The sequence below is a fragment of the Chaetodon trifascialis genome, chromosome 17, assembly GCF_039877785.1.
Source record: "Chaetodon trifascialis isolate fChaTrf1 chromosome 17, fChaTrf1.hap1, whole genome shotgun sequence".
Taxonomy (NCBI): domain Eukaryota; kingdom Metazoa; phylum Chordata; class Actinopteri; order Chaetodontiformes; family Chaetodontidae; genus Chaetodon; species Chaetodon trifascialis.
The window spans coordinates 5,122,715-5,137,726 of NC_092072.1; the positions used below are offsets into that span (position 1 = coordinate 5,122,715).

At 44.4% G+C, this 15,012-nt stretch overlaps 2 protein-coding genes across 6 annotated transcripts; both read right to left on the bottom strand.

Annotated features, from left to right (window-relative positions):
• Positions 1–7: 7 nt before the first annotated feature.
• naxe (NAD(P)HX epimerase) lies at positions 8–5,322 on the bottom strand. Of its 3 annotated transcripts, none has more exons than XM_070984170.1 (7): positions 5,222–5,322; positions 4,128–4,318; positions 3,941–4,049; positions 3,196–3,306; positions 2,273–2,383; positions 1,757–1,904; positions 8–1,501 (listed from the first exon to the last, which is right to left on the bottom strand). In XM_070984170.1, exons 2-7 carry the CDS (start codon positions 4,298–4,300, stop codon positions 1,302–1,304), a joined length of 852 nt encoding a protein of 283 aa, XP_070840271.1. In that variant the 5' UTR covers positions 4,301–4,318; positions 5,222–5,322; the 3' UTR covers positions 8–1,301. The 3 variants fall into 3 exon arrangements, with proteins under 3 accessions (XP_070840271.1, XP_070840270.1, XP_070840269.1); XM_070984169.1 differs by having other exon boundaries at positions 5,241–5,270; XM_070984168.1 differs by having other exon boundaries at positions 5,144–5,257.
• Positions 5,323–6,282: 960 nt separating this feature from the next.
• LOC139345799 (lamin-A-like) lies at positions 6,283–12,785 on the bottom strand. 3 transcript variants are annotated; one of them, XM_070984640.1, is made up of 13 exons: positions 12,665–12,785; positions 11,893–12,241; positions 10,200–10,356; positions 9,588–9,713; positions 9,321–9,491; positions 9,035–9,160; positions 8,284–8,504; positions 7,903–8,170; positions 7,557–7,664; positions 7,343–7,462; positions 7,116–7,172; positions 6,514–6,708; positions 6,283–6,408 (listed from the first exon to the last, which is right to left on the bottom strand). In XM_070984640.1, the coding sequence occupies exons 2-13, from the start codon at positions 12,228–12,230 to the stop codon at positions 6,373–6,375; spliced, it is 1,923 nt and encodes a 640-aa protein (XP_070840741.1). In that variant the 5' UTR covers positions 12,231–12,241; positions 12,665–12,785; the 3' UTR covers positions 6,283–6,372. The 3 variants fall into 3 exon arrangements, with proteins under 3 accessions (XP_070840741.1, XP_070840740.1, XP_070840742.1); XM_070984639.1 differs by having other exon boundaries at positions 6,514–6,711; XM_070984641.1 differs by lacking the exons at positions 11,893–12,241; positions 12,665–12,785 and adding an exon at positions 10,612–10,641 and having other exon boundaries at positions 6,514–6,711.
• Positions 12,786–15,012: the final 2,227 nt, after the last annotated feature.

Here is a 15,012-nt window from a genome sequence, read left to right on the forward strand (position 1 = left end):
AATGCAGACAACTTCCAATCCTTTTATTTACTTTTTTCATAAAGCTGAAGCAGCCATGGCATCACTTAGCTTAGTGCTTTCATGTGAGGAAAACTCAGAGCTGATAAAGCTCTATAAATACACCTCACCTTACTGGATTTACAGCACACATTAAGATCACACCCACCACCATCCACACAACGGGAACCAACCAAATTCCCACATTTAAAGGCATACTACGCAGGATTTGTGGCTGTTTTTAAACACACCATTCAAAGCGGGCCGCCGCTATAAGAGGAAAGAGAGAGAGCAGCGGTGGTCGAGCGAGCTAGAGAGTGAACGAAGAGAGGCGTCAGTGAGAACAAAGCAGTGAATCAGAGAGAAGAAATGTTTTATGATTGTTTCACACCGTTTTCATTCTAAAGCACGAATAAACACACCCACGCCTCCGCAAAGCTGTGCACAATGCTGCAGGAAGGTGCCGCATTGCTGGATTCTGTGTGAACGCAGCTGAAGTGCGTGTTTCATCCTGTCCACTACAGCCTGTGATCTGTGTGTGTGTGTGTGTGTGTGTGTGTGTGTGTGTGTGTGTGTGCGCGCGTGTGCGCGCGCGCCCCACCCTCAGTCAGACACAGACCTGCAGCTCTTCAAACATCCACGACAGACGAGAGGCGACAGTTTCTGATGACTGAGGAAAATCCGACTCATTCTGCCTTTAAAGGGATTATTTAACACTGAGGGAAATTTTCTCATTTGATTTGTTTCCAAAGTTTAGATGTGAAGACTGATACCACTCTCATGTCTGTGTGTTAGCGTGGCATGAAGACTGAAAGCAGAGGGAAACCTCTTTCCTGGCTCTGTCTAAAGCTCCTTTAACACTCATTAATTAACAGGTTGAATCAGCCAGATTCTGTCAATGAACACAAGTTTTAAGTCTCGGTCTCTGTACAGGCACGATGGTACCATATCTGGCAACCTCACTGTGGTGACAAATATCTTTGAACATTATGCCAAGAAACAGTTATAGCACATTAATCCCCGTCAGACCACAAACTGTCATTTTGACGTTTCTGTTGATAAATGAATGAAACAAATGCTTCAGAGGTGCTTTTGTGCATGATTTCCAGCTTCGGACAGAACCAGACGAGCTGTTTCCAGCCTGAATGCCAAACTAGAAGATTCACCTCTAGAGTCAAGCTCTGTAATCATCAAAGACATGAGGGTGGTATTGATCTTCTCATCTGTCTCTTGGAAGAAGAGGCAGATGAGAATTCCTCCTCAAACTGTTCCTTTACAGACGACACTGAATCCTCTCCTCACACCTACAGCTGTAACACACAGTCTGTGTCGGGGTACTGAGGCAGGTTGAGCTGGTACTTCCTCTCCAGGCCTGGAGGCACAAACCGGCCTCCCAGGAAGTGGTATCGTCCTCTGAACAAGGAGGCAGACTTCTTGGGAGCAGTGAGAGAGATGAGCATGTCGGGCTGGAGTCCGTCTGTACTGCCCTGCTCCACATCCCAGCCTTTAAAACAAACAGCAAACAGGACGTCACAGTCCATATCAGGCTTCCTCAGGCTGCTAAAAAATGACCATTATGATTCTGTTGATCAATATTGAGATCCCAATTATTATTAACTCTCATAATAATACAATAAATATACAGACAATTTAATTTGCATCCAGATGAACAGAAGCGATTACAAGATTAAAGCTCACCAAGACGGCAGGAAGCACATCTTTCTTTAGCATCAACCCGTATTCTCGCGTGAGGACTGACCTGAGGGGATGTCGATGCTGGCGATGGGGGCCGTCGTCTTCATCAGCACGTCCAGGATGGAACCAAAAGGCTCTCGCACGGCCCCCTTGAAGCTGAAGCCGAAGATGGCGTCTATCACCAGGTTGTAAGCCTCGTCGATCACTTTAGCCTGAGAAATCGATTTTTTCCGTTGGTGTTTGTTTCCATTTCCTCGACAGACTAACAAACGTGTAAAAACGCTAAAAATATGTTTGAAAACTAAAACCATCAGTAAAGACACTAATCCAGACTGAGCATCATTACTGAAGCAATCAATCAATTACATCATAGACTGCTGTTTGTTGCAATAAAAGCCTACTGCCCCCACGGGGATAACTGAGGCTTCATGTGCTCTAAACTGCAGCCTGATTGAGAAAGATGTAATAATGTGTGATACAGTACTGCCATAGCTTGAAGCACACTCATAAACACAATACGGAGAAGAATCTTCTTCACCGCTGCAGATTAACACTGCTGCATAATTGATTTACACCAAACCTCAGGCATCTCAGTCAGGAAGGGGATCTCCATTTTCTGGCACTGTGTGGTCAGGCCCTGGAACAGAGGTTTGTTGGGCCTCTTCGGGTAGAGGATGGAGGGCTCGTAACCCTGCAGGAGGACGCACAAGGAAGTTGAAAGCGTCAGCGCGGTTTGAAAGCTGACGGCCGCCAAGTTTGACCAAGTTTAGTTAATCCCCTGATTGCACACACGGGGAGTTTGATAGCATAGCTGTGGGTGAAGAATGAATTCTGATTGGCTCAAAGCTGCCACGGAGGATTAAAGCAGCACAGAAGGTCTTTAAATGGTCTAACACTGAGCTGTACAGCAGGGGTGGAATTCACATCCTTTCTGTGAAAGTAGGAATATCTCAAAATGTGCTTAAAGGAACAAACGTAAAGGACTTGTTGCACCAAATGGACCCTTTACTGATGCCTTTTTGTTGTAGCTGGTTGAGGTGGAGTCGATTTTAGTGTGCTGGACACTTGAATCTGCAAAAATAGATCCAATAGAATATATTCTACAAATGTTTCTTTTATATTTCTTATAATCTACAACAGTTTCAAACATAATTTCTATGTTCGAAACTCATCTTTGTTCAGGGTTGTTGTTTTTATCTGTACGTCTATTTCCATTTCTACCTGGACTGTGTACCATCGAGAAAAACAAAAACTCCTTGCATGTGTACACACACAGCTTCTCACTCTTCATCAAAAAACAAAACTCAATTCCAGAGCTAATCATGAGTTTTATGTGACAAAACACATGCAAAGTAACCAGTAGTTAAATAAGTGTAATGGAGTAAAAAGTACAGTATATTTCACTGCAGTGGAGTAGAAGTATACAACACCATAAAACAGAAATACTCCAGCACCTGAAAACTGCTTAATTCCTGCACTTGAAATGAACTGAGTGACACTCACAAAGAGTTTCAGGTGTCGGGCACAGACCAGGCCATCGCCACCGTTGTTTCCTGGTCCACAAATCACGAGCAGAGAAGGTCTGGCCTTCATCAGGGAGGTAATTGGATACGCCTGCAGGAAAAAACAGACAGAAAAAAAAATCTATACAGCACTAAACCACATCTGGTGTTTGACAAGGAAAAGAGGACTTTTCTCTCAGCAGCTAAATGCTTCCAGTGGTGTGGAGTCAGAAGATGGAGTAATCTGATTATTCCCCTCTTGAGGAAACAATCTAATTTCTGCTCATGCAAAACCTGGTTTCCTGGTAGCACAACTGGGCCGTTTGTGGAGAAACCAAGTCGAACTGATACCTAAAAGGCCTTTCAGGTGTGTTCACGTGCATTAAAAAACACATAATACAACACACTTATAATGCCAAAGCGGCTGATAACATGTAAATGAACCAGATTCCTGCTTTATACTGGCTACTCACCAGTACAAGTTTGGACTGCAGCTAATTTTTTTTCATTATCCCTTAATTTACTGACTGTTTTCTCAATTATTTAATTAATAACGTTGTTCATAAGATTGGGGGAAAAAATGAAAAATGCTCATTATGGGTTATGAGTGGCGACATCTTCTAATGTCCTTTGTGCAACCAGAAGTCCAAAACCCAAAAATATTTAGTTTAAACAATACATTTCTACATAGTTCTCTACATTAAACACACTTTATTTCAAAATAAGAGCCCTTAGTGACATCTCACCCTGGCCACAGCTGTGGCACAGCTGAGTCCAGCCAGCTCCATCAGCTGGTCCACGCTGAAGCCATACTCACTGAAGAGCTCCTCGTCAATGTGCTGGGCCTCCTCCTGCCTGCAGGAGCAGAGACAGGTGAGTGTGGACAGTCTACACACCTGCAGCCTGCAAACGGTTTGAGAGTTCAAACTTCACCCGAGATATTTGATGCTGTGGGCCATCGTGGACGCTGGTCTGCTACTGGGACAGTCCCTCCTGTGGTTGTTAGCTGCGGCAGACAGTGGACATGTCCCTGTCTGAGCGAGGACTGCCGCGGCCTTTGAGGTCACCAGGAAGCCGATCCCAAACAGAGCCCGCGCGCTCAACATCCAGATGGAGCCGCACTCCTGGAACAGAGGAGACCACGTGATGTACCCTGAGCCGAAGGACGTCTGACCCCACACTGATCACACGACTTAATGGGCTGTCAGCCTAATTGTAGAGCTAAAACTAGTAACTTTTACATGCCGCAAAGCCTGTGAGCTATGGCTCAGACAGCCTGCTCCAGTGTTGATGTATTTTCCCACTAATGAGAGCTCAGTCTGCGGACACCGTCCACCTGCAGGCTGCTGCTCACAGTCCCTGAGCTCTCAGCTCCTGCTCGACACAAAGATTCTTGATGCCAAATTAAGGTTTTCTCTTTCTGCTAACTTTGCATTTAGTCTGAACTTGTAATTAGGGCTGAGTGATCAGAATCATTCTGCACTGAAATGATCACATCAGACAGGGCTGCAGCTAATTACTGCACTCAGCTGTTAATTAGTTTTCATTAATTGATTCATCAGGATTCAGGAAATATTTGAAAGTTTCTATTACTGTTTCCCAGACCTCAAAGACAAAGTACCTTGTCTGAGGTATTGCTGAAAAGATCGGTCGATCGATTGATTAGTCATTTTGTCCATAAAAATACCAAATTCATCCAGCTGCTGATGTATTTAGTAACTTTAGCGGAAAGCAACAAGCTAACTTCATCTGTATGAATATGTAGGTAAAAGTCGAGATTGTTAGTTAAAGAGGTTTGCTTTTACAGTGAATAAACGGAAGGTTTGACACAGAAAGTTCCAGTTCAGCTCCGGTCCACAGGCTGGGTTTAATGGTTGAGAGTTGCTAGCTAAACTTGCTATTTAGCTTGACTTTGCTCGACTTCGTGACAAAGTATTAACGAAACTCACCAAACGTTAACAAGCTTTTCCTGAAAACAACTTCACATGCACGTATGTCCTTTAAAACAATGCAGTGACACAACTTACACAGCAATAATATACTAACAGAAGACAAGAGCCGAGCAGAAACACCCTGAGCCCACGGCGTCACCACTTCCGGGTTTGAACAACATCGCTGCTCCAATTTCAAAATAAAAGCACGATCTCCGGGCCATAGTGGATAATGGAATATATTACTGAGTGCTGTTATTATTATGAATATGGACAGTAGTGGAAGACCGCTTACATACTACACCATAAAAATAGTCCAGGTACAAAGGTAAAAGTGCTGAGTACTTGCTACTTCAGTAAAAGGTTGTTTTTTGTTGTTGTTGTTGTTGTTGTTTTGTTTTTATCAAAATGCACTTAGAATATCAAAAAGGTGCTCATTATATAGAACGTCTCCTTTCAGAGTATGATTTTTATTATTATTATGATTATTATTGTTGTTGTTGTTGTTGTTGTTGTCAAAACATATATCTGCTTTCTGCCATCTCAGATCTTTGGAGGACAAAAGACTATTTATAGTTACATTCAATCAATCATATAAACTAAATATCAATTAAGATTCCTTATCCATTAACGCGCGTGCGTGTGTACAGCAATCACATCAAGACAAATGAGGCAGAATTCTGAAAACATGTTTATTGATATCAGTAAAAAATACACAATATTCTTTGGGTCTGTAGCAAGGTTAGGGTCGATTCATTTAACTCCAGAGACAAGTTCTGTTCAAGATGAATGTATTTTTCAAAATAAGTGAGCAATAATGGATTTACTGTAACCCTGCTGCATCAGTCTGTTTACAGAGTGTAACACAAATCAGATTTATTTGTATGATTTTATCTTCCAGTAACAGCAGCTGTGGATATCACCAACTTTTTAGAATAAATTAGCCCAAACAGCTGTTTTAAGCTGTTGAAGTCACTGGTAGACTCATCATTTACTACTAGGTGAATGCCTGGAAGACATCTCCAACCCTTAATGTCACAGATACAAACAAAGTCGGCTGCTTTAATCACAATGAATTCAAGAAAATATTTCATAAGCATGCCTATGTACATTATAAAAAAGCAGTATAAAGTTTCGCCTTCAATATCTTGAAAATTACTGAACTTCATAACTACAATGGATGACTAAAGGACTAATAACTGAAAACTAAGTGAGGAGATGAAGTGTCTCAGCGATGCTCCAGGCGCTCACATAATCGGACAGCTCTCCATTCTGGTTCCAGCCTAAGAGGACAGATGGATGAAGTTGCTATTAGTTACACACAAATCTGCTCAAAATCCACGTTTAACAGGAAGTCCTGCATCGGCTGCAGGTGCTGCAGGGCCCACCTTGCGAGGAGTGCTGGTGCTGAACACGTAGGAGTGCGGCAGTAGACCCTCGGAGATGCCTCCGCTGCGGAAGGAGCGGGAGGCTGAGGTCACGGAGCAGTTGCTGGATTTGTCTGAGGGGAGTCCGCAGGAGCCGCAGACCACCGTCCGGCTCCTCAGGTTGTACTCGCTGTCCCCGCAGGTGCTGTGAGCCACCTGCTGAGGCAAAGAGACAGAGTCAGTGCTAACGTTAGAGCTCATTCACGTTTGATTGTTATGATTCTGTGGTGACAACTCTGACGGCCCACAGTGGGAGACTTACAGAAGATTAGTTTACTTTAAATCAGGGGACACCGAACTGTTCACTAAACGATGAGCTGATCAGCAGAAAACATTACAGCAGCTGTGTCTCTGGATGTTATTTTTGTTATATACTGATATGAAATGATGATGTTGATGTCAGCCAATGTTGAGTCTCTATTGGATCATGTGACAAGATGGTATGCGTGTGCTTCATAATAGCATTCACTGGTTCTTGGGGTGTTGTGGGTCTAATTCAGTGTGCTTTAGATCCTGTGTTATGCATATATACATATACATGTTATCATTACAAGTTCTCTCACCATGTCATCATCTTCTTCCTCAAGCTGTGTGCGGGTGACCTTCCTCATTGCCATTTCCTGGAGGAAAAGGTATTATAATGTTTAGTCATTTTTTTATTGCCCATTTCTGAACTTTAAAGCATACATCGAACTTTACGTGAACACTGTGGCTATAATAAAACTCCATATAATGACAGTCCTTTAGGTTTAAACAAAGTGTCTATTAGATGAGTTTGAGGGGTAAATACCTCTCCGTTGGCACTGATCAGGGTGGTCTGGAACATGTCTCCAGTGCCCCATGAGGGCTGAGTCTTCCAGACCAGGTCTGAGGGGGGACTGTGGGTTCCACCAGCACCAGAGGCCCAGATCTGTCAACCAGGCAAAGGTACTAACAGGGTGAGCTGTCAGTAACTGTGTTCATCACTGCTCATTGTGATGCTGCTGAGGAAAGGCGCTGCTTACCGTCACCCTCTGGCCGGCCTTCAAGGTGAATTTCACCGGGAACTTGAAGACGATGGCAACGCCAGATCCCACCTGCCGCTTGACCTGCCAGTTCCCCAAGTTTTGATCCTGATGGTTGGATAAAACCATTTTTTATAGTGTCAAACCATTAAAGTAATGTTCTCCCTCAGCAGATGGTGAATTAATAATCAGGCTGCATGGGTCAACTTTGTGTCTGTGGCTTCAAATGTAAGTGAGAGCTGGATCTATTTACAGAAAACTGTATTCAACGTGCTCCTCTTGACCAATCACACACCATCACTCAGATAACATTTAATCATCCTGCCATGTTAGTTCACCTTCTTACCTCGTCTGCTTTGTTGCTGAGTCTGACATATTTCCCATCCAGGTCCACCTCGTCCACGGTGACCCGTCCGCTGGCTGAGGCCTGCTGGGTGATGCGAGTGCGGGCCACAGCTCCACCTGCAAAGCTGGAGGCCTCGCTGTCGGTGTCATTGGGGCGGCGCCTCTTGGCAGACGAGCTCTGACTGCTGTAGTTCATCGACCGAGCGGCTGAAGCAGAGGAACGACTTCCTGTCACTTTGGTGGGTGGGGGGCTGGGGGAGAGACGCAGCCTGCAGGGACAAACATGATGGCATTTATTCACTGGGAGTAAGAAAAGATGTGGGAGGCTTGTGGTTTCCAGCAGTTATTGAATGAACTCATTGTGAGCCCGTGCACAGCACACCTCTGCTCCTCTCCCTCCAGCAGCTTCCTGTAAGCACATATCTCCATATCCAGAGCCAGCTTGATGTCCAGGAGCTCCTGGTACTCGTCCAGCTGCTGCTGCATTTGCTGCCTCATCTCGGCCATTTCTCTTTCTTTCTCTCCCAGCAGGCGACGGGTGGTGTCCCGCTCTCGAGACAGGGCGTCCTCCAGGTCCCTCACCTTCGCCTCGCGGGCCGCAAGCTGGATCAGATAGAAGGACCACACGGTTATAGTCAAAGTTAGAGGAGGAGGAGAAGAGGAGTGCAACAAGAGGGGCTGATCACAGCTGGCTGACTGCTAACCACACAGAGTACAACTACAACATAAATATTGACATAATTTTGGGTGAAGATGAGGGTTTAGTGGTACGCTGGCCACATGATGAGTGTTATACTGGATGTCGGTTTAGTTAAGCTCAGCCAAAAGAGTTTGTTCTAAGAAAATGAAAAGCAAACAGGAAAATCCCATTGAAATGTCAAAACATTACACAGCTGATCTTTTAGCTTTTGCATTTCATAGAGGATATGAATTTTGTGAAATCTTAATTTCTGTAAATGTATAAACCGATCTTATGTTTCAAATATTTAGAGAACATTTAAGTGAGTTTTTGCTCTTGTGCAGAAAGTGAAAAAACGTTGTGTAATGTCCCTTTTTGTATGAGTACACAGCAAAAAGGGAGTACGAGCCTCCGGCGTCAGAAGCCTGACTGTGAACCGCTCATGTCAGATCACCTGTTTCTGCAGCTGGCTGAGCTGAGCCGACAGGGACTCCAGGCGGATTCGTGTCTGCTGGAGCTCCTCGTGTGCGGCTCCAACCAGGTGGCTGCTCCTGTCCGCTGACTGACGAGCATTTTCCAGCTGACAGAAGCAAACAAAAGGAATATGTTGATCAAACAGCTCTGCATTCAGGACCTCCCTTTGCTTCGTTATTGAGAGGTTGTGAAACTGCTGCAAGTGAAAACTGTTTGATGCATCAAACAGTTTTTGTCCTTACAGCAACATTAAACTGACGGTCTACCTTGGCATTGTAGGCCTTCTCGATCTCATCCTTGTACATTTTGATCTGCAGTTCGTGCTGGTTCCGCATCTCCATCAGCGCCTCCGCCAGCTTGCTTTCAAAGTCCTGCTGGTGGCCATTGTCCAACTCAACCATGCGAGACTCATGGCGCCGCTTTATCTCCCGCAGTTCCTGTTGGAGAATTCCCAAAATCATCAACTATAAATACGTGTTTGTCGAGATGATGGGCGGGTGCTGATGTGAGGCGCTTTTCTCCGGGAGTCTGACCTCAGAGTGGAGGTTTTTCTGAAACTCCAGCTCCTCTTTGAGGGTCTGGATGCGATTCTCTCCGTCCACCCTCCTCAGCATCTCATCCTGCAGCTGCTTCCTGGCATCTCCCAAACTGGTGTCCAGCTAAGAAAGCACAATAGGAAGTGAATATTAGTGAAAAGCAATGCACAAACATTGATATAAAGATGCCACAGAGTGCAGAAACATGCAGTAGATATAGGACAGGAGAGCATTGAGGCTGCTCTTTAATCCAAATTTCTGAGCTAAAGCAGCCATGACGGAAAGAGTCAGTGAAGAGATTCTTCATTTACTCACACACACACACACACACTGAATCCAAGAATTTTTATCTTTTATTTTCACTCAGTAAAGTTATGTAAGCCCCAGGCATGTGAGGCCCTTTCAACCCCTCCTGGAAAACTACATAAATAGCGAGCAGTGAAGGCACAAATAGGGTAACTGGGTCTTTGATAAGCTGACATTTATAATCACCCAGTGAAAACACAGAGGATCATGAGAGACAGACTCAGAGCTCGTAGAGTAACTGCGTTAAGATGAACCCCAGATGTGTTTCCACTGAGCTTTAAACTGAGCGCGGCTTTGAGTTACCTTGGCAATCTGCGTCTTCAGGTCCCTGTTTTCCACTTCGAGGTTACGCTTCTCTCCCAGAGCCGTAGTCAAGGATGCATCCTTGGAGTTCAGCAGAGCCTCCAGGTCTTTGAGCCTCTGCAGCGCTCCAGCCAAGTCTGACTCCTTCTTGGTGTTCCTGTAAAGACAAAAAGAGTCTCAGATGTTAGGTTGTATCTTCCTGGACGTGTTTTCAGCACTGATGGGGGACATTCCAGCGAACAGAGGAGGGACAGACGTCCACATTTGCTTTGTAACTTGAGAACCAAGTGGAAACTGAACTACTACAGTTTCCTTCACGCAGTCTAATGAAACAAGTATGAGCTATTTTTGAATAAGGATGTAGCCCGGATGAAATATAAGCAGGGAAAAGACCTCGGTGCATATGACTCACAGGCCACAATGATCTGTGTCCAGTCCCGTGTTTCTGGTAGCCACAAACCACAGCCGCTGGTGTTTAGCTTAGACACTGCCATGGCAACGGCTTGGCTTCGCCAAACACAAGGCTGCCTTCGCCTCAATATTTATGGAAAAATTACGGAGGCAAGAGTGGAGCGCTCTAAACACTGCCACGTATTGTGTGCATGATGGTTACTTTGGTGAAGGAGGAGAAGCTGGGGAAAGAGTTAGTCATCAGGCTCTGGATGTGGCAGCATGGGAAGGAGTCGGCGTAGCTGTCCAACGTCAGTGAGCAATGAGGAGGGTATGCTGTAGCTAGGGAGTGGCCCCCGGCAGCAGGGCCACTGTGTAAGTTACACAAGCATCAGCTACGAAGAGCTAATGGGTGAGTGTGTGTTTTGCTGCTGTGGATACACGTGCAGGAAGGTTTTACATATTAACACTACGATCACAAAACCCCGTCACTCATGCTTTGATGGACCAGTGGATGCACTTAAGTGAAATAGATGTGAGTGAAAAGGGGATTTCAGAAGCCTGCAGGCCAGCTGTTTCTTCCCATGATCATCAGACAAAATGCTGGGATCAGTAGAGTCTTTTCATTTGTCTTGAAGGGCATACCAGGCTGATTTGTTTTATTTTTGACACAAAAACCTTTAGAGTCCTGCAGAGGAAGCAACAGTTTTTGCTGTGTTATGCGTTGTTCTCCCAGAGGGTTTGGTAATTCTGACTAGACTCTGTTGTTAATGTAGCTGAACAGCAGCCACTGTAACCACAAGTGATCATTAAGGGATAATAGTATAGGCTATGAAGTTGTGTAACAATAGAACAAGCAGAGAAGAGTCATAAAGGCGGGACTCAGTAATGCCAGTAACACAGCATTAACCATCTAGTTTGCTAACATTAGCCACCATGCTGGTCCTGTCAGACCACGTGAAGATGCAACAGCAAAACTGCTGGGTGTGTTAAAGGTGTGTGTTATTGCCCATGAACTCAGCTTTCATTGCTAAGAGGAATATTAAGAATGTTATTTCACACGCAGTCTGGCTTTAATTGTGATTTCACAAACATACATGGGTGCTTCTAAGGAATTCAGGGTCTCAAACATGCTGAGACCCCTTTAAAACACCCGCACCCCCCACCCCACCCTAAGCCATGTCGTTTCTGAGTGTTTGAATAAATATCTCCTTTTTTCTCCACCCCTGCACACACAGAAAGCACTACATAAAACGCTGTCAGATTTAGATTTGGACCTGAGTGATGTGCTGCCGCAGCCCACCTTGCTTTCAGCTCCTTGTAGTCCTCTCGCAGCTTGCCCAGCTCCAGCTGCAGGCGTGCTCGCTCTTTGGCCACAGAGTCCAGAGTCTGACGGGCATCGGCCAGCTCTGTCTCATAAGCGGCCTTCAGGCCCGTCAGCTCCCGGCTGACCTCGGTCTCTGACTCGGTGATGCGCAGACGCAGGCCGGAGTTCTCCGCCTCCAGAAAGCGCACCTTGTCAATGTAGACGGCCAGCCGGTCGTTGAGGTTGGACAGATCCTCCTTCTCCTGGAGCCGGGTGATGCGGTTGGGGGATAGGGGTGTGTTTGCACCTCGGGGAGTGTTTTTGGGTGTCGCCATTATGCTGAAATCTTTCCAGAAACAGAGGATTTTTTAAATTCTGATGCAAAGACTGCCATTGTACTGTATATAATGTAAACTTTACAGGATGGAGGAAGTTGTCTTTCTACAGATCTACATTTAACTTTGTTATTATTGGAACAATTCCAGCTCAAATGGCATCTAATTTATCCATGAAATCAGATTTTCACTTTTAAGGAAAAGTGTGGATCTGTGAACGTCCATGTCTCTAAAAAAAAGTTGTAAATGCATGTTTAGAATTGAAATGAAACATAATTCAGCGCAGTCTTCCAACTCTTTTGAGCACAAAGGCATAAAACATACAAAGGATAAAGAATAATTAATCAAAAGACATGGGAGGGGTTATGGACTCCACCCGAAAATTAAAGAAACGTCCCAGCACAAAAGATGCCAACTGCAATGGGAAGATTTACCTTTTCAAAGCTGGTCAGATGAGGAGAAAAACGCTGCTCCGACGATATTTGAAGACTTCTCTGTTAATTTTCTTTGTTATCTTGAGGTCGGAGTGTCCCTCTTAGTTCTCCAGCACTGTTCAGTCTGTAACTGCGCTGTCTGCAAATCCATCTGAGAGTGCCCATATAGGAAAGAATGAGATGGGAGGAGAGGATAGAGGTTGGCCTCAAGTTTGGCACTTGGTAGGTGGTTGTTCGTCTCTCCCTCTCTCTCTCTCTTTTTCCCTCTGTCTCTCTCCCTCTGTAAAGGGTGTGCAGTCTGAATGAATGAGTCACCCTCTACTCAAAGAAACTCACAATGCCATGTGATACATACAAGGGATAATTTTAAGCAGATCTATTGCCCGAGAGTTGAGTTTGTTTGACTCAAACCACACTTCTGATACTTCTCCATGAAGCTAAAACGAACAAGTTATATAAGAGGTTTCAGATTGTTTTAACCCCTAAATAGAGCTGGAGTTTCCAGAGCTTTAAGCCTCGTCTTATGCTCGGGCTACTGACTCTTGACTTTCTAATTTGTGAGAAGAGTCTAAAAGGGTGCTTCAGTTTCAGGAATGTGTTTCATTCACACTTCTGTCAGCTTTGATTAACCACCCCATGATGCTCAGCTGCTTCATTCAGCCCAAAAAAGTTGGTTAAATGTGATCATTTGCTAATCCTCTCTGACATAAACTCCATTGAAAACAGTACAAATACAACATATGTAATGTTTTACCTCATCAACTTCATTGATTTTTGCAGATTATTCTGAATCTGATGCACATTGGGACAGGAGCAACTAAAGACTGGGAAAGATGTGAAACGCTCCAAAAACACCTGTTTGGATCATTGCACAGGTAGACAGGTTCATTGGTAACAGGTGATAGTATCATGATTGAGTAAGAAAGGGGCATCCTGGAAAGACTCGAGCGAGGTTCACCACTTTGTGAGCACATGATTGGATGAAATTTGTTAGTACATGGGCTCAGGAACACTTTGGAAACCATTTGGAAATGATTGAATTCTGTATTTATTTATGTTTCAGAGCATCCCGACTTTTTTGGGAATCTGGGTTGTTAGTTGGAGAGCCAAGAAGAAAATCTTCCCCACGCTCCAGCAGACTCTGGTTACGTATCACTGGTTTTCTTTTACAACCTGTTATTGATTTTTAGTCAATTTAAATCAAAGTGGTCTGCGGGCGAGCAACGAAAATGTGAAATAAAAGAGGGAAACTGCATGTTTAAGGGGTTTGAAAAAATCAGTTAAGTTTCAAAAATGTATTTACTCCACATTTCCATCAGCTTGTCCAGCAGTTCAGTTTTCTTTTGCACATTTATGCTTACAGGGACTTTTTAAGCGTTTACAACTGACTGACTGATGCCAGTCAATCAATACCTTCTTAATGAGAGTCAATAAAACATTTAGTTATTAAAATTAGTACTGAACATGTTGGATCCTGCTGTTGTGGACATTTGTTTTTGAGGGTGTGTCTCAGGGGTTCCCTAACTCAGTTGCAGCCCCTGAAAATGATGTGCTTGGAGGCCTTGTCACAGGGTCTGGGCTCAGTGTGGACATGACACTGACTGATTATGCATCCATCCATTATCTATACCGCCTATCCCTTTCGGGGTTGCGGGGGGCTGGAGCCTATCCCAGCTACAATGGGCGAGAGGCAGGGTACACCCTGAACCGGTCGCCAGCCGATTGCAGGGACTGATTGATTAGTTTTTCTTTATTCTGAGGAAACAGACTGGAAATGAGGTCTGGACTCAAACCTGTGACATTGTGATTACACACCCAGAAGGGCACCACTGCAGCATATGTTGTTCCATATGAAGCTTTTCATAGACCAGAAGAGATTAAAGGGAGAGGACAGAGAAAAGTCAGATATCAGAAACATTAACTTCACATGTTCTGTCTCTGCCCTTTAATCATCCTATCCTATCCCATCATATCTGGATGTGTTTAAGGTGCACTGATGTCTGCAGTCTATTAGCTTCTTGTTTACTGCTTCACTGTTTCATATGAAGCTCTGAGGGCCGTGAAGCTGCATGAAGTCTTTGTGTGTAAACGACTGCTTCCTGTTGTTTTCTGCTGTGCAAATCACTTTGTACGTCTCCCAAACTGTCCTGGACAGTGATTGATTAATTAATCATTGCAAAGCTTTTTGAGAGCATTTGTTCAGCAGCTCAGCAGCATGACTCTGCAGGTCACTGCAGCCAATTCAATATAATAAAGGAATAAAGAATGAACACAAATACTGTGCAGAAGTACAAAACAATGTTTTATTATCCACATCTTACCACCTGCAATTTAAAGTTTTCCGTTGG